This window comes from Vicugna pacos, chromosome 1 (assembly GCF_048564905.1).
Source record: "Vicugna pacos chromosome 1, VicPac4, whole genome shotgun sequence".
NCBI classification, from domain to species: Eukaryota; Metazoa; Chordata; class Mammalia; order Artiodactyla; family Camelidae; genus Vicugna; species Vicugna pacos.
In genome coordinates this window covers 20,425,360-20,445,738 of record NC_132987.1, presented here as the reverse complement: position 1 = coordinate 20,445,738, position 20,379 = coordinate 20,425,360, and the positions used below count along the sequence as shown (strand labels likewise).

Genomic DNA, 20,379 nt, shown 5'->3' with positions numbered 1-20,379 from the left:
ATATTTAGATTTTAACAATTTCTTGAGATCATAAGCCTCTAAAGTATTAAAAATTCTTCCATAGTTATTAACCAATTTTAGAAGTATGAAATTAATACAGCATATGTATTTTATATTTTTTGATAAATCCTAATTAAATACAAAAGTAAAATTTTATTGACCACCTCTCCCAAAGAGATGGGTGGTGCTGTTATATTTATTTGCCTTTGTAATTAATTTATATATTCATGAAAGAATGTTACTGCTAAACTGAGACAGACTGCAGCATCAATGCTTTTCCTGTTTTTCATTGTTATTGTAACTGCTGAGAAATCTTGTTCACATAGATGGGAATGGAATAATAGGGTTGTCAGATTTAGCCTCCCTTGTCCCCCCAATACAGGACAACCAGTTCAATTTAAATGTCAGATAAACAAAGAATAATAATGTTTAAAGTGTATCACAAACATTACATGGAACATACTCATAATAAATTGTTTTTCATCTAAAATCCAAGTAAATCCTAGAAGGAGCTTTATCACAGCAGTATTATTCAATGCTTTAAACTCCTGAGTTATAAGCTAAAAATTATATAGTGTTTGATCAAAAAAATCTTTTTAAGTGATCTGTCAGTGTCCTCCTTCAGTTGTGTTAAAAGCGAAGAGTGGAAGCCACCTGATGTGTAAAAAATGAAATCATTGAATTATTAGAGTCATTCATTTTCTTAACACTTACATTCAATACTTTGAATTGTCTCTTTGTTTTTGCATCCTAGGAGAAATATTCTGCTCAGATACTGGATGGGAGAGGAGTGTGTCTTTCTTTTGCAAAGTAGAATGATAATTGTGACCAAGGATATTAACCACAGTTACTGTGTCCTTATGGAAGGTGAGAATCTGGACATTTAAAAATACCACCCACAACCCCTCAAACACAGCCACTGAGAAGGCTGTGTGTACTCTGGGTCTCAGGGCATTTGGGCAGCTGTAACAAAACACCACAGACTGGGTGGCTTATAAACAACAAACATTATTCCTCACAGCTCTGGAGACTGGGAAGTCCAGGATCCAGGTGCCAGCAGATTCAGAGTCCGATGACAGCCCACTTCCTTGTTCACACATGGTTGTCTTCTTGCTATAACCTCATGTGGCAGGAGGGGTGAGGAAACACTCTGGGGTCTCTTTTGTAAGGGCACTAATCCCATTCAGGATGGCTTCACCTTCATGACCTAATCACCTCCCAAAGGTCCTACCTCCTAATATCATCACCTCAGGGAGTAGGACTTCAACCTGTGAATTCTGGGGGGACACAAACATTCAATCCGTAACAGTAATGTACATGCCAGCCCAGAGTAAAAGTGCTTCTGTTTCAGAACTAGATTGCCCTCTGCTCAGGCAGTTTTCCTGCCTTTATTTCACTTTTTTTTTTTTTTTGCCAGCAGGATTGGCCATAAATGAAAAAAGAGGCATATGTGGCAATAAAAATGATTGTGGTATCTTACCAGCCACAGGTGGGTGTGGGACCTGAGTCCCCTCAAATGTGATCCTTGAACCAAGGAATCTGGCACCCTCCTCCAGCAACCTCGTGCATCCTGCGAGACTCCGGGAGCTGCCCTTGTCCCTGCCCTTTGCAAACCTGTCTTGCAACAAACTGGGTTGAACCCCCAGTATGGCTGTATTGGGAGATGAGGCCTCTGCAGAGGTAATTGAGGTAAATGAGGTCACAGCAGTGGGGCCCTGATCAGATAGGATCAGTGTTCTTATTAGACACCAGAGAGCTTGCTCTATCTTGCGTGCAACACATAGAAAAGACCACATGAGGACACAGTGAAAGGGTAGCCATCAGCTAGCCAGGAAGAGAGCCCATACCTGGAACCAGAGCAGCTAGCATTTGATCTGGGACTTCTGGCCTCCAAACTTCCAGAAAATAAACCTGTTGTTTAAGCCCCCCAGCCTGCGGTGTTCTGTTTTGGCAGCCTGCGCAGACTAATAAAGTTAACCAGAAGAGTGCAGAGTAGCTAAAATGCACCGGCTGAACTGGATAGAGATCAAGGTTGATGTGAATTAACGTGAATGTTAGAGACTGTCACAGTTAGCCTCAGGGGAGGAAGAGCCTAGAAAGGTACTTGTTAAGTGGGTTTTGTTGTACTGCTGAGATCTGAGTGATGAGAGCAACTTAAAAGAGGTTCTGTATGCTGAGCACTGACCGCAGGGCCCAGCCCTGCTGGGGTAGTTGCCACCCTGTCCAGGGATGCTGTGAAGGATGGAAGGAGGACAGGGCAGGCCTCTCGGCAGTCAGCTCTGACCCTGGCTTATTTGGCGCTCTAGGGGAACGAATCCAGAACCCTTAAGATTAAGCCCTAATGGCCTTTTCAGCAGAAACCACTTGGAACAACCAGAATAAGAGAGCTCCACGTTTCTTCCTTACATCCTTGTCGTTTCTTACCTTTCCAGTCCCATACCTCTCACACCTGTCCCTGCCTGCCACACTCCAGTCCTTGGAGATGGTACTTTCACATTTCCAATTATTTTTTTGAAAATCATAGATTCACTTATTTAGATCTGAACTTTATAGTACAGGACTTTATAAATGGGACTATGGCTTTTTTATAGGAATGTTGGTAAATATAGCAGAGGGAAAATAATATTTGATGACAGACATCCCTTTCCAGCTTCCTTTTATATATTTGTTGTGTTGACTTGAATTATCAAATTCAACAAATAACCTATATAATTCTGATACTGTGCAAGTTCCTAAATGAGGGATAACTCTTGTATTTAATGAATCTCTGTTAATTATAAATTCTTCCCATTCATTTCCACAAAGGAGGTTTGACTTCAGCTTTTTTTTAAAAAAAAAAATAAGGCAAGTTGGTATATAATTATATTTCAGTAACTTTCACTGAGATATAATTGACATAAACATTATACTAGCTTCAGGTGTATCACATAATGATTCGATATTTGTGTGTATTGTGATCTGACAACTACAATAAGTCCAGTTAACATCCATCACCACATAGCCACAAATATTTTTTCTTGTGATGAGAACTTTTAAGATCTACTCAGCAGCTTTCAAATATGCAATACAGTATTGTCAACTGTAGTCACCATGTTGTACACTAGACTTCAGTTCTTTATCTTCATTTTTTTCCCAGCAGGTAGAGTAATTGTGTTCCCTAACATGCTTCAAGATTTCCTCTCCTAGGAAAAGGTGGTTGCTGTAACAATAATGATGAAGGTGCTGATGATAATACACCCCTCAAGTACTTATTGCATGTAAGGCATCATGCTGACTACTTTACATTACATCATTTAGTCCTCACTCAACGCCAGGGGCTAGTTATCATTTTGTTTATGTTGTAGCTGAAGAAGCTGAAGTTAGATCAGTTTGATAATTTGCCCAGTCATGAACAGCTGGAGAAGGATTTGAATCCAGGTCTGACTCTAAGTCTGTGCTATGAACCACTTGCTATGGTTTACTGTAGCCAGTGATTAAAAGCAGTCAGCTTTAAAAGGAATCATGAGTATGTGTACTTGGGATCTATTAAACAAATGGTAAGCCTTTTATAGGGAAGTAAGCAGCTGTTGTTCTCATCTGTCCTGCATCTGTCTTCCTCATCTGTCTACTTCTCTGAGGGGACTGCGCCTTCCCTGCTGCAAGTTGTGTGATTCTGGTGGGGTTGCCCATTGCAGTGTCTGGCCCCTCCCCCAGTGGAGTGTTTGATCACAAACTTACTGCTTAAAACAGCACAAGGTTATTGTCTTACAGTTCTGGGAGTCAGAAGTCCAATGGGTCTTATGGGCAAAGGTGAGGGCATTGGCAGAGCTGCATTCCTTTTGGAGGCTCTGGGGAAGAATTCGTTTCCTTGACCTTTCCAGCTCCAACCTACATTCCTTGGCTCATGGCCCCTTCCTCACTTCACTCCAACCTTTCCTTCCATTGTGACATCTCCCTCTCTCTGATTCTGACCCACTTGCCTTCTTATAATGATCCTTTTATTATGTGAGGTAACATAGTCACCAGTTCTGAAGATTGGGACAAAGACATCTTTGGGGTTCTGTCATCCTGCTCCCATACATTCTCAGGAAGAAGAGTCTCCATGGATCACTGGGAAGGTCACTTTTAATTGCAAAGCAAAGTCTTCTTTTAGGTGGCCCCGACAGAGTTCAGGGCGAAGTTCCCCATTGCTTACCTTGGAGCGGCTGAGGGGGATTCCTGGTGTCTGGTGGGGCAGTGGCTGGCTGGTCCTTCCCCTGCATCTCTACATACTCCGCTATGGGCCTGAGGAGCCCCAGAGCTCCAGAACATTGCAGATAATTGCCATCCAGGTGCAGCTCACTGGGGAAGGGACGAAATACACTGTTCATTTGACCTTATTTCCACTTTCTCAAATTTGGAATTGAGGTCTCCACCTCATAAAATAATAGACCTAGTTATAAAATAATAAATAACCATAATAAATAATAGACTATGTCAGAAAAAATAGAACGAGTGACCGTGTCAGCTGGCCAAAAACGTGCATTTAGGACAACATCCTTGATTTGCGAGCATAACTAAAGGATCTTTCTCTTATAATAAAGAAAAACAAAAATAACTACAGGGGGAAAAGATGATTCAAAACATAGTGAAAAATCAAGGGGACCCATGGTCTAGTAGGCTGTGTGCATAACTGGCTACATGATTCAAGACAGAACGGTGTGGAGATGTGGGGGTGGCGGGGAGTGGGCCCCCTCACCGGACCGCACTCCGGCACACGGCAGAGCCCAGCCTCGGCCCACTCTGCGGCCCCAGGCCACAGAAGCGCAGGCTGAGGTCTCGAAGCCTCTGGTTGTTCTCCAGGCCTGAGAAAATACTCTCAATTTCTTCATTTCCAAATCTGAAAAGAAATGATAGGAGCAAATAAGTAACTTTTAAAACCACGTCACCCATTGGATTATTAATTTTAAGACACTGCCCAGGGAAGTTAGAGGCACTCTTGCTGGTCCTAGGGCCAGGGCTGCCTGTGGGGGTGGGCGGGGATGGTAGAGGTGGGCAGCCTGGGAGTGGAGGAGTAAGTTTGCAAAGTGAAATCACACCCATCGTCTCATTCATGCCAGCAGCAGCCTCTGGGGGTAGGTAGGTGTTAGGTCAGAAATCGAGGGCCAGTGAGGTAAAGGGCATCTTTAGGGAATTTGGAATGTCAAGGCTTGAACTTTAAAGTGAGGTGAGTAGAATTAATAGAAATAACTTAAAATGTATTAATTCGTTCAACAAGTAATTATTGAGGGCCAGCTACCGTGATGGCTGTGGGGATGCAGCCGTGTATGAGAAAAGGGGCACCCTGCCCACTGAACTTCACAGCCTATCAGGGAAGGCAGTGAGGGAAGAACTCCAGTCCCCCACAGGCTGGTAACCTACAGTCTGACCAGTGCTGAGGTCTCAGTGGTGATTCCCAGCTCCCCCACCCTGACAACTCCAGGCATCTTAGCAGCCACAGGATTTCAGCTGTCAGTTAAAATAAGCTGTTTCCTTGAGATGGGAATTCCTTCATTCTTCCCACAGTGCATGTCTCTGGGTCCAGCACAGGAGCTGGAGTCTAGAGGGGTCTCTTAGCAGTGGGGCTGTTTCTGCCTGGTCCAATAGGGGAGCTAGGGAGACTCTGTGGCAGATTGTGCACTCATGGCGTGGTGTCCCTGGGACCCTAATCCTTCTGCTGCCCTGTGTTAGGAGGCCGTGGCTAAAGCTCCTCCCAGCATTTCAGAAACCTGGAGGACCTCCACAGAATATTCACTCTCCCCAGCTTTTGTTGATGGACTTGTCCCCTGTCACCACCAGGGCCCTAGTAAGACCCTAGTCCTTTTATGGGGCCTGTGTGTCACTGTGGTACCACTTCTCAGGCATGACTCATCTCACTTCACAGTCCACTGGCTTTTTGAGTACAAGGTACCACTTGGCTCTATGGGAAGAGTCATGGAATCACAGACGTGGGAAGTGGAAGAGATCATCTCAGTATAGGTCAGAGAGTTTGCATGACCTACCCCAGATCACACAAGCAGTTTGCAATTATTTATGGATGGTAAATTATAGACCCCAGCAGTCTACTATCATGGGTCAGAGGAGGGCTCTGATTCAGGCAGCTGGCTTCACATCTAGGCTCCAACCCCATGAGCTGAATGGCCTTGAACAAGCCAATTAATCCCCCTAAATTTTTCCTCACCTATAGTCAAGGGATAAAAATAGTATGTATCTATCATTATGTATCATACATCTATATGTAATGATACATATCTGTCTACTGTTGAAAGAATAAATGAGAAAAATCCATGCACTGCTTGGCACACAGTAAGCACTCAGTAACCATTAGCTGATACTATTATTATTATCATCACTACCCCTGACCTCCCCTGCCCAGTCCTCTGAAGGACTTGCTTTGCTCTTCTGTAGCATCATACCTTTCCTCTCCTCCCCTGGTGAATACTGACCCATCACCTAAGGAATTCTGGTTTCTCTTATGCAACCCCCCACCCCTAAACTGTAGATGGACATCTTTTGTGATATCCAGACTTTCTGCCTTGCGTTAGACATAATCAAGAGCATGTCTCCTCTCTGTGTTGTACCAAAGACTCCCTCAGACAGCTGCATTGCCTTAAATATACCTGTATCTTCCTTAGCAACGAGCCACATGTCTTGTACAAACTGGCCTTCAACAAATATTTGTTGAAAGAATAAATGAATGACAAGAGACTCTTTTTGAGAACCTCCCCATTTACTCAGGAACATGAGCGCTAAGGAGGTTTTGGTGTGTCCTTTTCAGTGATGACTTGATGAGGCACAAGGAACCAGAATTTTGCCCTCCCGGCCTTTGCCTCCCCAGCCGAGAGCGGGAAGGACCGTGAAGGAACTCTGCGTTCCAGCCTTACTTGCAGTAATCGAGGACGAGAGAACGCAAAGTGCTGAACTGCAGAGCTGTCCCAAGTCTCCCCAGAGACCACGCATCCATCCTGCAATCCATGAGTTTGAGGGTGGTAAATGGGCAGGTGTGCCCCTTTGATTCCAGAAGCGAAGCCTGAGAACACAAGGTAAAGAGCTCTGACACTATGCAGACCAACATGCCCTGTGTCTTAGTATGTTACTTAAAAGTCACTTATGTTAATTTCCTCAACATTTTTAACTCTAAGATAACGTTCTAATTACCCAAGGAGAAAGTTGCGTGAAAACAAAATAATTTCCCTTTAAAATGAAGACTCATTGAAGAATTACATGGGAGACGCCAAGCTTGATGGTGAGATAGGACATATTGTAGCACAATATAAGCACAAGTCTGTGGGAAGGTCATTTCTTGTGGTAACAGAGGATCCCAATGACACTTAAATCCCCACCTAACTTATAGGAGAGGGATTTTAAAGCTACAAATCGTGAAGGACACCTTTTAGCAATTAGCATCACCGCAACCTGAGGATTCCTTCAGTTCAGAATTTAAGCCTCAAAAAGGCTCTGGTGGGGTTGGGAGGATTTAGGGTTTTTTGAGGTAATGACATGTTGGTCAGAGAGAGGATTCCAAATTATACTTTGGTTGGGAATAAAAAAGCACTTGCAACCTTAACTACAGAGCTGGTGCCTGAGGCCTCTTTAATGAAAGAACATCTAGTTGGTTTGAGCGCTGGATTGGATTCTCAAGCTGCGTTTTTGATAGAGGAGGCCATGTGGCACATCACTGCTGATGTTAACGTTGGTCTCTGCAAAATAAACTCTGGACCAGGTCCTAAAGATCTCAACCAGTGGTTTGCAGTGCCATCCCTTGGGCATCATCACTGCTGCGGGCAAGACCGCAGCTGTCTTCGATAGAATTTCTCAGCAGCCTCCAGATTACCCAGAGGGCTACATTTTAAGGAACTGCTAAGGATCACTTTCAACTTTCAACTTTTAACGGACAGCATTCTCTTTCTGGCTTGAATGGCCTGGGTACCCTGACTTACCCTCTGAATAAAAACAACCCGAAATTCTGCTTATATATTTAAAATATCTTTTTTAAAAATTATTTTTAAATTGTGGTCAAATACACTTACAATCTACCATCTTAATCATTTTCAAGTGTACAGCTCAGTGACATTAAGTATATTCACATTGTTGTGCAGCCCTCACCACCATCCATCTCCAGAACTTTTCTTCATCTTGCAAAACTGAAACTCTGTACCCATTAAACAAAAGCTCCCATTCTCCCCTCCCCTAAACCCCTGGCAACTGCCATTCTACTTTCTGTCTCTATGAATTTGACTTCTCTAGGTACCTCTTATAAGTGGAATGCTACAGTATTTATCCTTTTGTGTCTAACTTATTTCACTTAGCATGAGTTCCTCAGGGGGTTCATCCATATGTCATTTTGTTTTGTTTTGTTTTGTTTTGTTTTGTTTGGTAGTAACCATCCTAGTCGATGACGTTGAGTATCTCATTGTGGTTTTGATTTGCATTTCTCTAATAATTAATGATGTTGAACTTCTTTTCACTTGCTTATTGGTTATTAGTATGTCTTCTTTGGAGAATGTCTATTCAAGTCCTTTATCCGCTTTAAAATCAGGTTGTTTTTTGTTGTTGAGTTATGGGAGTTCTTTATATATTCTGGATATTAACCCCTTATCAGATATAGAATTTGCAATTATCATCTCTCTTTTCACTCAGTTGATTCTGTCATTTGATGCACAGAAGTTTTTCATTTTGAGGTAGTCCCATTCATCTAGTTTTTCTTTTGTTGTCTGTGCTTTTAGTGTCATATCCAAGAAATCGTTGCCAAATCCAGTCTCATGGTTTTCCTCCATGTGTTCATCTGAGAGTTTTAAAAATATCTTTTTAAAATGTGTTGATTGACTGGTAGGTTAGTGAGGAATACACAAAAGACAATAAATGAGAGAAAGTGGGAACCTAGAAGGGTTACAAGGCACTGAAGCCAGCTTTCCCTTTAGGAATATCAGTAAAGGAATAGATTTTTTTTTTTACATTTTTTATTGATTCATAATCATTTTACAGTGTTGTGTCAAATTGTAAAGGAATAGATTTGAACTTTGGTTTTCATGCATCACACAGTCTAGGGGATAGGAGATTAAGCCCAAGGTGAAGAGTCCAGTAGGAAATTCTGCAAAGACATGTGGCCCAAAACATAAGGTGAGCTGTAGTGCTATGCCCTCAGAGTAAGGATGAACTAGAAATAAAGCCAGCTCTGCCTTCCACAAAGGATCCCAGGGAAGTGGCCTATCTCATACTGATACTGAGTGTATGGAAAAAAATACACCCCCTGAGAACTCACAAACTAGCCATAGCACAGGTTAGCACCCTGAATTAACATCACCTGGATGGTTCCAGGAAACATCAGATCAAGAATTTAATTTCACGTAGCTCTGAGACGGCAGCATCCTGAGTATGTGGCAGAAGCAAATGCAGATCCTCTCTGGAGAAAGCAGTCTTCAAATCAGAGCTCAAGGAGTTGGCCACAACTGTTTTTTTTTTTTTTTTGCAGGAAATATGAGTTTACAGTGAAAAGTAAATCACAAAAACATACAAAGAAATGTCACCATAAGTGAGAGTCAGTAGAATCAAGAGTCAGCAGTATCAGACTCCAACATAATTCAGATTATTGAAACTGTTAAATGCAGATTATAAAATAAGTTTAACATATTCGGATAAATAAAATTAGGGATTTTTTTAAAAGGCAAGAGAGGAGAAAAATGGGCACCAATGCCCTCTTCCAATCTCCACTTCCTTCCTCCTCCCTGAGAGCTATTTTATGATAAACATTATAGCCTTACCTGTTTTTTGAACTTCATATGAATGCAAGCATAGAGTATGTATTCTTTTTTTTAATTTTTGAAAAGTTTATTTATTTATTTATTTTTATTTTTCTGGTTGGGGGAGGTAATTAGGATTGTTTCTTTTTAATGGAATTACTGGAGATTGAACAGAGGACTTCATGCATGCTAAACATGTGCTCTACCACCGAGCTATACCTTCTCCCCAGTATGTATCCTCTCTTCATTTGTACAACATTATGTTAGTGAGAGTCATCATATCTTATTTTTGCATAGCTGTAGTTAGTGTATTTTCATTGCTATATAGTGCTCTACTATATAAATATGCTATGATTTCTTTATCCACTCTATGTTGATAGACATTTGGTTGCTTCCAGTTCTTGGCTATTTTGACTAAAGCTTCCAGGAACATTTTGGTGTATGTCTCTTGGTGCCCCCCAGCCCCACCAACACACACACACGCGCGCGCACACACACACACACACCACGCATACGCACGCATGCACATTTATGTTTGGTATATGACTATAGAGTGGAATTGCTGGATCGTAGACTTTGGTATCAGTAGAGACTTCAATACAGTTTTCCAGATGTACCAATTTACGCGCCCATCACAGTGTATGAAAATTTCAGTTGTTCCCTATCCTCACTGACACTTGGTAATCTGCTTTTATTTTCATTCTTCCAGTGGCTATGTAGTGGTATCTCCTCATGTTTCTAATTTTTAGTCTCCTCATTCCTAATGAAGTTGGACATCTTTTTATATGTTTATTGGCTGCTTGATATCTTCTTTTGTAAAATGCCTATTCAAGTTTTTGATCATGTTTCTACTGGATTATTTCTCTTTTTCTTACATACCCTGCATAGGAACCTTTTTGGTTATATATGTAGCACATTATCTTTTCTAGGTCTGTGGCTTGCCGTTTTACTTTCTTAATGGTAACTCTTGTTGAACATTAGTTGTAATGGAGTCCAATTTATCAGTCTTTTATGGTTGGTGCTTTTTGTGCCTGCTTGAGAAGTTTTTCTCCACCCCAGTCACGGTGGTATTTTCCTTTATTATCATCTGGAAACTTTATTATAGTTTTGCCTTAAATTTGTAGTCCATCTGGAATTGATTCTGGGGTATAATGTGAAGTAGGAATCAAACTTCTTTGCCTCCCATACTGTGTATTTTAGTTCCTCTTGTTGTCCTCAGTGAAAGGATTGATCTGAATGATCTGATTTGCCCTTTCTGAAAGTGAAGTTCTATGTATGTTCACAAAAATGGAACTTCAATTAAAAAATGATGATTAATCTATAAGTGTATATTCAGCAAAACTATCATTCAAGGATAAAGGTTATGTGTGATATGATAGCAGTCAAAATTAGTGAACAAGGAGACATTTTGACAACATAATGTGAATAAAAGAGTAAGTCGCAAAATCATACACAAAGTACAGTGTCATGCATGTAAGTAAAAACATACATGCACATGTAATACAAGTGTGAAAACATGCATGGGGTTGTTACACATCAGCTCGAGGCTGGTGGTACCTCTGGGAAGTAGCTGGGGGAAAAGAAGTGAGATGAAGCTTTAGCTATTGTGTTTATAAATATCTGCAATTTTCATTTCTTTAAACACATGACTCACGAGTCTGGCCACCTCTGGGTTGCTCAGTTGAAGGCCCCAGATGGAGATCTCTCTCCCCAGCATGTAACACTCATCCTGCACGGTCATGAGCAAAGGTTCCAAGGAAACTGGCAGGATGCTTGGCGGGGAATCATCAGGTCTTACAAGTACAAACTGGAATGGAAGAAAAAACTACAGGTGGGCATCATAAAGAGAGGGCCATGTATCTGAATATGTGGAGAAAGAGTATTGTCATTAGATAACATCAGAAGAACATTTAAGATTGTTACTGACGTTGGATCAGGTGTGCATTGGGGTGATAATTCAGTACAAACTTGGGACTTCCTGCCCTGTGCAAAGCTCCATGAAAAGTCCCACAGGGCAGAGATTTTTTTCAGCATGGCCATTATTGGGTCAGGAAATCAGTTTAGTGGGTTGCAACCAGCTTAATTTTTTTTTCTTTAATGAAACAGAAAAGAGAAATTATGTGAGTGTATCCTCTGCAGTAAGGAATAATTGTCTCATGAGAGTTTTATTTGAGTGACGTTCAAAATCAAAACAGAGACCCAACCGAAGCAACCAGCCCAACAGAAACAGCTCTTATGGTCACACTGACTCATAACAGTGCTTATAAACTGGGTCCCGATGTTAATTGTGTTTCTAATGGGAAACATTGCTGACGAGGTTATAGATTTGAACAAGATTTATGATTAACCCTTATGATTAAGTGGTGGAGGCTAATTATAAATACTACCATAGGAAAAATTAATTAGTGATTGTTTTACCACCAGAAAAGATGGCCTCCATTGGGGTGAGCTGGGAGATGTGCCGGGGAGAAGCTACTGCAAAAGAAGGAATCAGAGAGACCTAGGAGGGCACAGAGGGGAGAGGAGAGTAGAAGAGGTGGAGAGGGAGAGGCTGAAGGCACAGGACTGGAGGAGGGGGGAGGGCAGCTGCTCTGGGAAATGGAAGTTCAGGTGAAAGATGGTTAAAGAGGAACTTCAGGAGGTTCTTTTTGTGCGGGGTGCAATGTCATCACCCTCCTATCCCCCAAAAACATTTAGGAAAATATGGGTGAAATGGATTTCTGTCGAAGTCACCTTAAAATAATGATTTTTTTTTAAACAACCCATCTCTAATTATTTTGTTTAATTTGTTGCCTTGTTTAACACTCAGCATTTTAGGAAATTAGTAGGTATGTGATTATTAAAACATAGACCGTCTTTCTGGGCTGGTGATAGAAAAGCTGTAAAGCCGGGCAATCCATCGTTGGGTGCCAGGCTCCCTCTTCTGGTCTCTCAGGTGCCTCTTCCCATGAGTTGACCATTTATTTCAGTGCTGGTCTCTGTTTTTTCCCCCTCTCATCCAGTTCCTGGATTTAATCTCAGAAAAAAATACATCAGATTTTTTCCTGAAATCCCAATTATATGTTTGCTGACCTCACTCCAAGTGAGATGGGAGATGTGGATGTGTGCAGGTCTGGCCTGATGGCAGGGACACATCAGTTGCAAGGCAAGAAGATATTCTCTTAGAGTCAGGTCGGTTGGCTGGAGTGCTGGGGAGGGAGGTCTTGGAGTGATGACAGAAGTGGTGCTTTTGAGCTGGGCTCTTAGAGGTAGAGTGGGAGGAGGGGCAGGTTGGCCATTCCAGAGGTGAAGTGGTGTGAGAAAAGGCAGCCCTGCTGGAAGGACTGGGATGGGCAGATTCAGAGATAGGACTGGGAAGACAGGAGAAGTGCTGAGCAGATCTTGGTGCCAGAGACAGGCTTTGGATGTTATTCAGGCAGGAACCACCAGTTCTGGGCTGGAGGGGACTGAGGACCCGTGTTCCTTGGGAGAAAACTCGTCAGTTCATTTCAGGGAAGGAGAGGATACACTTACCTTGCTGAGAATCTGCTCGTTGTTGATACTGGTTTTCAAGTCCCTTTTGATGGCCGGACACACGGACGTCTGAGTCTGGGCACAATGCTTCTCATACGTTTTCAGGAACTTTTGAAGAGTTGTAACGATGGGCAGGGGTGCTCCTTTAGTTTTTCGATTTCCTTCCTTTTCTCTTGGCATCGTTTCATAGTGTTAGATTCCACTTGGATTCTGAAGACAGTAACTTGCCCTGAAACTCAACACACAGATGTCTTTTTAAGGAGCAGATCACACTTCTCCCACTAAAAATTGGCAAGTATTGCTGCACACCCTTCTCTGAAAATCGTAAAGTGCTTCACTAATCTTAAAATGGGAGTAGGGAATCAAAATAGAGATAGTTGAGCAGAATTTTTCAATTTGCAACTTCTATATTCATAGAGCCAGGTTCTTTTTAGATTGTTTAATGGGAGCAGTACTCATGGAACTTAATTATAAAGGAACATAATTAACATTAATAGTGGGTACAAATATTTCCAAGGACATATGATTTAAAAGTGGCATAAGTCTCTTCATAGACATAGTTCTTGCTGGGCAGTATATTATAGTGATTAAGAATGAGGGGAACAGACCTGGATTTTAGTGTTATCTCCACTATGTGATTCATTGGGTGACCTTAGATAAATTATGAAGACTCTTCAAGCCTCTATTTCCCCATCTGTAAAATGGATTATGGTTGTCCTAAGCGTTAAATAAGATAAGTTTATAAAGGACTTAGCACAGTGCCTGGCACATAGTGGAAGTGCTCAATAAACTTTATTATTATTATTGATGTTCTGGCCACAAGAATCAGTACTGATATTGTTCTTTTAATTATCCAGCCTCAGAGAGTCTCAGGATGTGATAACTTAATGTAACAGTTGGGTCTCTGAACTGGGTTCATAGGTTTATAGAAATTATTAGAGTTTTCCCACCTGACAAAGTTTCTAGATAGAGACTGTCAAAAAAGTGTGTTTATTATCTTACATTAGAAGTGGCTCTCCGCCCAGAAATGAACCCACAAACCTTTGGTCAACTCATCTTCGACAAAGGAGGCAAGAATATACAATGGAATAAAGACAGTCTCTTCAGCAAATGGTGTTGGGAAAACTGGACAGCAGCATGTAAAACAATGAAGCTAGAACACACCCTTACACCATATACAAAAATCAACTCAAAATGGATTAAAGACTTAAACATAAGACAAGATACAATAAACCTCCTAGAGGAAAACATAGGCAAAACATTATCTGACATACATTTCAAAAATTTTCTCCTAGAAGAAATAAAAGCAAGAATAAACAAATGGGACCTGATGAAACTTACAAGCTTCTGCAGAGCAAAGGAAACCAGAAATAAAACAAGAAGAAAACCTATGGAATGGGAGAAAATTTTTGCAAGTGAAACCGACAAAGGCTTGATCTCCAAAATATATAAGCAGCTCATATGACTCAATAAGAAAAAAATAAACAACCCAATCCAAAAATGGGCAGAAGACCTAAACAAGCAATTCTCCAAGGAAGACATACAAATGATCAAAAAGCACATGAAAAAATGTTCAATATCACTAATTATCAGAGAAATGCAAATCAAAACTACAATGAGGTATCACCTCACACCAGTCAGAATGGCCGTCATTCAAAAATCCAAAAATGATAAATGCTGGAGAGGCTGTGGAGAAAGGGGAACCCTTCTACACTGCTGGTGGGAATGCAGTTTGGTGCAGCCACTATGGAAAACAGTGTGGAGATTCCTCAAAAGACTAGGAATAGACTTACCATATGACCCAGGAATCCCACTCCTGGGCTTGTATCCAGAAGGAAATCTACTTCAGGATGACACCTGCACTCCAATGTTCATAGCAGCACTATTTACAATAGCCAAAACATGGAAACAGCCTAAATGTCCATCAACAGGTGACTGGATAAAGAAGATGTGGTATATTTATACAATGGAATACTACTCAGCCATAAAAACCAACATAATGCCATTTGCAGCAACATGGATGCTCCTGGAGAATGTCATTCTAAGTGAAGTAAGCCAGAAAGAGAAAGAAAAATACCATATGAGATCGCTCATATGTGGAATCTAAAAAACAAAAACAAACAAACAAAAACAAAGCATAAATACAGGACAGAAATAGACTCATGGACAGAGAATACAGACTTGTGGTTACCAGGGGGGTAGAGGGTGGGAAGGGATAGACTGGGATTTCAAAATTGTAGAATAGATAAACAAGATTACACTGTATAGCACAGGGAAATATATACAAAATGTTATGATAAATCACAGAGAAAAAAATGTGACAATGAGTGTGTATATGTCCATGAATGACTGAAAAATTGTGCTGAACACTGGAATTTGACACAACATTGTAAAATGATTATAAATCAATAAAAAAATGTTAAAAAAAAAAAAAAAGAAAGAAGTGGCTCTCCTTGTTGAATCCAGGCCTGGTGGAGCATTCCAGTGAAGCCGGAAGGAGACAGGGGCTGTTGAGAAAAGTAGACATCAGGAGGAATACCACTTCTTTGCTGCCACTACCATTACTTTCCTACCTGCATTACTGTAGCAGCCTGCGCGCCCTACTTAGGTCTGTTTTCCACCCAGTTGCCAAAGTGATGTTTTTGAAATATAAATCAGGTCATATGACTCTTCTGCTTAAATCTCTCCAATGGTTTCCTGTTACATTTATCTTTACTGAATTTTATATACACTTATTCTACCAGTTATTGAGAGAGGTATATAAATGTAAATTTCTTTCTGCTATTAATTCATAAATTTTTGTTTCATGTATTTTGAAGCTATATTACTAGACGCCTGCAAGTTTAGAACTGATAAATTTTCCTGGGGGAATCTACTCTTTTATCATTATTTAATATCCCTCTCTATATCTAGAAATGCTTCATGTCTCAGAACCATAGTTCCCAAACTGTGTACTGAGGTGCCTGGAGGCACTACAAACTTATAGGGCACTTCAGGATATTTTAAATTTTCAAGGGAAAGCTAGCAACACCTGTTAGATACTATTGAGCTACTGGAGGTAATTCATCTTTTCAAATTAGATCACACTTGTATTAGTATCCTATTGCTGCATAACAAATTAGCCCATCATTACTGAAAACCATTCTGGAAAGAGAGAGTGAACCCCACAGAATGTAGAGACACAGATACTGGGATAAGGGAAAATCACAATATTAATAGCTTTGGTTGAGACTATACAGATTGTCTGATCCAGGGAAGCCATCACTAGGGTGACCAGTGGTCCCAGGACTTTGAGTGCTAAAACCAGGAAAGTACTGGGCAAACCAATGGTTATTTACCCTGCCAGTCCCTACATCCATGGCCATCACTGTAGTCCCAGAATTCTGCTCACAGCTGTGCTTCAGTTAGCTGCTGCAGAGCAGCCAGACTTGGCAGCTACCTAAAACCTATTTGCTGTCTTGGGCCTGGTTTTTGTTTTGTATGAAACAAAAATAAGGCCTGGGATGGGAAAGAAAGGACTTGTTCTGGCTGAAAACCGAACTGGGCCTACTAACTCCCAAGACTATTCTGTATTTTTTGCATGTTAAGTTTTTTAGTTTTCAATTAAAAATAGTCAGTTTACGATGTTGTGTCAATTTCTGGTGTACAGCATGTTTCAGTCATACATATACATACATATATATTCCTTTTCATATTTTTTCATTATAGGTCACTACAAGATATTGAATATAGTTCCCTGTGCTATACTGTAGAAACTTGTTGTATATCTATTTTATACATAGTACTTAGTATCTGCAAATCTTGAACTCCCAATTTATCCCTTCACACTTCCCTTTCCGCCCTGGTAACCATAAATTTGTTTTCTATGTCTGTTGAGTCTGTTTCTGTTTTGTAAGTAAGTTCATTTGTGTCATTTTTTTTTTTTAAGATTCCACATATGAGTGATACCATATGGTATTTTTCTTTCTCTTTCTGCTTACCAAGACTATTTTTGGAAAGCATCTCAGGTGATGCTTATCATTGGGCAATTGGCAAACACTGCATGGCATCATGGGAGACTGTGTGGGTGGGGCAGGGGCAGCCTAGGCTTCCAGTTAAGAACTTGTTTGAATTCTGTGCCTGTCAATTATTAGCAGGGTGATTGTGGGTAATCAGCTTCACTTCCCTGAAACTCATTTCTCTTCATCTGTAAAAATGATGGGGATATTACCTCTTTGACATTTGTAAAGATTAAATGAGATAACAAATGTAAAGTTTTTTCATTAGTAACATGTAGTTGATGATAACAAAGAATTGTTATGAGGAATAATGGGTTAGTGCATGACAAATGCTAAGAACAGAGCCTGGCATGTAGTAAATGCTCAGGTGGGACACCTGAGGCATAGTGAGGTTAAGTGATTTGTCTAAGGGCAGACACTGGTAAATGGTGCAGCTGGGATTGAAATTCAGACAGTCTGGCTCCATGGCCCAAATTCCTAACCACTCTAAGGTACCACCTATTAGATACTGTTATGGACTGAATATTTGCAGCCCCTCCCCCCATTTATATGTTGAAGCCCTAACCCCCTAGTGTGATGGTATTTGGAGATGGGGCCTTTGTGAGGTAATTAGGGTTAAATGAGGTCATGAGGGTGGGGCCCTAATGATGGGATTAGTGTCCTTATAAGAAAAGATGCCTGAGAGCTCATTCCCTGTTCCCCTTCCCCCTCCCCCACCTCCCCCACCTCTCCCAAGCTGTTGAGATGGCCATCACCTACAGGCAAAGAGAAAACAGCTTCAAAATGAAGCTTACATTACTGGCACCTTGAATCTTGAATTTCCCAGCCTCCAAACTTGGGAAAAATAGATTTCTGTTGTCTATGGTATTTGATTATGGCAGCCCAAGCTAAGATGGTACTTACTCACAATATGAAGTATTCTCATCAGCCTTTTCTGGGTATTTACAGAAGCACAAAGTATACACACATACAATCTATAAACATTCTATTAAGACACTCTTAAATTTTGAGTTTTTTGGTTACTATTTTATCATGTTTCTTCATGTCATTTCCATACAGAGTAAATGTGTGGCCCAGGCAGGCAACTACCTAGGTGCTCAAGGCCAGAGTCATTGACTGAGAAGCTAAGGAGGAGGCCTAAGGATTAGATACTCTGCTCTATGCTAGGTTTTCTCAGCTCCTCTGGCTTGACTCTCCTGGAAATGTGGTCGTGGGAGTGGGTCTGAGGGGGTGACAGCAGGGCCAGAGGGCCCTGCAGTGGAGGAGGGGGAGGAGGGGAGGGGGGAGGGAAGGGGGAGGAGGAGGAGAAGAAGAAGTTCCCTGCCCCCCCCAGCTCCAACAGCTGTGGGCTCCCAGGGGACAGGGAGAGGGACGGCAAAGCGGGGCTGCTTTCTGCTCCCTCTTCTAAGGCAACAATTTCTACAGATTTGGGAAAGAATCCTTATTACCTACTGAGGCCGGAAATCCGTACCCGGGGCTCCGGGCACCCCTGCCCTGGGGATGTCCGACTCGAGAGGGGCTGTGTCGCTGGGGTGGAGGAGAAGCGAACACAATCTTTATGGAGCCCAGGTCCCAGCCTGTCTGGAGTATCTAACCAGGGGCCTCACCGTTCGCGGTGCCGGAGCCGCGTCTCCCCTCACCCCTCCCGCCCCCCGCCCCAGGCCTGCGCCCCGCACTCACTCCGGCGCCCTATCTCCGCGCGTCCCTCGCCGGGCCAGCTTCCCGCGTCGGGTGCGCGCTATGGAGACGGCTGCCAGGGGCGGTCGCAGCGAAGGGCGGAGGTGGAGCCGGAGGGAGAAGAGTCGGGGGCTGGAGGAGGAGGGGTGGGGATGGCGGCAGGAAGGATCATGTTCCAAGGTTCGCAGGGACTCGGCCTTGGACCTGGAAAACTCCAGGTGTCCTCGCTGCGGGTCAGGGCGCCAATGGCACTGCGAGGGATGAGGTCTAAAAGGGACAGAAGCTGGGGACCCGTATCCTTGGTCATCAGTGGGGCATTACCGGGCAAGGGGCAGAAGTTTCGGAAGGATGGATAAATGTCTGTTACTCGCCTGCGCGAGGTCAGCTGTGGACCGCACCCGAGCCCCTATCACGGTTTCCCAGAGAAACCGAGTTATACATGGTGGTTACATCCCACAGCAACAAGCAGAAACCAGTGTGAGAGGACTCTCCTGTCCACTCCAGAGATTTATTTTTTCTTTTCTTTTCTTTGCGATTTTTTTCCCTCCCCAATCACAGGAGGGCGCCAGGATAAAGGAGGCAGCTCAGAGGCTGGGCCAGGAAGTTCTTCTGGGGAATACGGAGGAAAGAGATGCAAAAGTCTTTGGCGCTTTCGGAAGACGTGGATGGGGGAGAAAAAGAGATTTTAAGAAATCTTGCTGTGGGCAGTGGCTTTGGGGCTTGAAAATTTAAGGATTGGGGGCTCCCAAAGATATTCATGCCCCAATCCATGGAACCTGTGAATATGGTACCTTACATTGCAAAAGTGACTTTGCAGGTGTGATTAAAGTTGCAGACCTTGAGACAGGGTTGTTATTCTTGATTATCTGGGTGGGGCCAATCTGATCGCCTGAGTCTGAAAACATAAAGTCCGGAAACTTCCCCGCTGTGACAGAGAGAGGTGTGATGAGGAGGAAGGTCAGAGAGATGCAAGGAGAACTCAACCAGCTGTTGCTGGCTCCCAGGATGGAGGAAGGGGACATGACCCTCTAGAAGCTGGAAAGGTGTGGAAATGGATTCTCTCGAATCTGCATAAAGGAACCCTGCTGACACCTTGATTTTAGTCCAGTGGCTCCCATGTGGGACTTCTGACCTCTAGGACTGTCAGATAATAAATTCCCTCCCTTTCTCTCTGTCAATATAGAATAGGTTCTTAATAAATGTTTAATGAAAGAATGAATAAATAAATTGGATTAAATGGATTCACAGGAAACTGCAAATTGAAAATAGTCCTATAACTTCTCCACACTGGCTGTAGTTTTTTCAGTGTATATTTTAAACCCACATGGATCTAATTTGGCACAAAGTGATCAAAGTGGCAGGGGAGGTCAAGGAGGGCAAGGAGGAATCCTCTCTTTGAACAGACATGACTTTCCAATGAGTCAGCACCCCTGGGTTATTTCTGCTTTGTGCAG

General features: G+C 42.2%; 1 protein-coding gene and 2 long non-coding RNA genes across 10 annotated transcripts in view; 2 read left to right on the top strand and 1 right to left on the bottom strand.

The window, feature by feature from the left end:
• Window positions 1-14,551, top strand: part of LOC140695644 (uncharacterized) — a 40,820-nt gene extending 26,269 nt beyond the window's left edge. The window contains exons 4-6 of the long non-coding RNA XR_012071368.1: window positions 755-867; window positions 6,776-7,040; window positions 14,258-14,551. This is a non-coding gene — a long non-coding RNA (uncharacterized lncRNA). The remainder of the gene's footprint in view (window positions 1-754; window positions 868-6,775; window positions 7,041-14,257) is intronic.
• Window positions 1-20,379, bottom strand: part of LOC102544655 (ribonuclease inhibitor) — a 46,232-nt gene that overhangs the window by 24,269 nt on the left and 1,584 nt on the right. For 3 of the 8 annotated variants that reach the window (XM_072958443.1, XM_072958431.1, XM_072958447.1), the window contains exons 2-6: window positions 13,251-13,479; window positions 11,392-11,544; window positions 6,882-7,027; window positions 4,718-4,858; window positions 4,175-4,320 (exon numbers count right to left, since the gene is read on the bottom strand). In XM_072958443.1, the coding sequence (XP_072814544.1) occupies window positions 4,175-4,320; window positions 4,718-4,858; window positions 6,882-7,027; window positions 11,392-11,544; window positions 13,251-13,430 (766 nt within the window). In that variant the 5' untranslated portion in view covers window positions 13,431-13,479. Of the gene's footprint in view, window positions 1-4,174; window positions 4,321-4,717; window positions 4,859-6,881; window positions 7,028-11,391; window positions 11,545-13,250; window positions 13,486-15,043; window positions 15,186-18,696; window positions 18,868-18,928; window positions 18,974-20,379 lie in introns of those variants that run through there. The other 5 variants (XM_072958450.1, XM_072958436.1, XM_072958439.1 and 2 more) reach the window with 5 other exon arrangements.
• On the top strand, window positions 18,962-19,767 carry LOC140695645 (uncharacterized). Its single transcript, XR_012071369.1, has 2 exons — window positions 18,962-19,105; window positions 19,484-19,767. It is a non-coding gene; the product is annotated as an uncharacterized lncRNA (long non-coding RNA).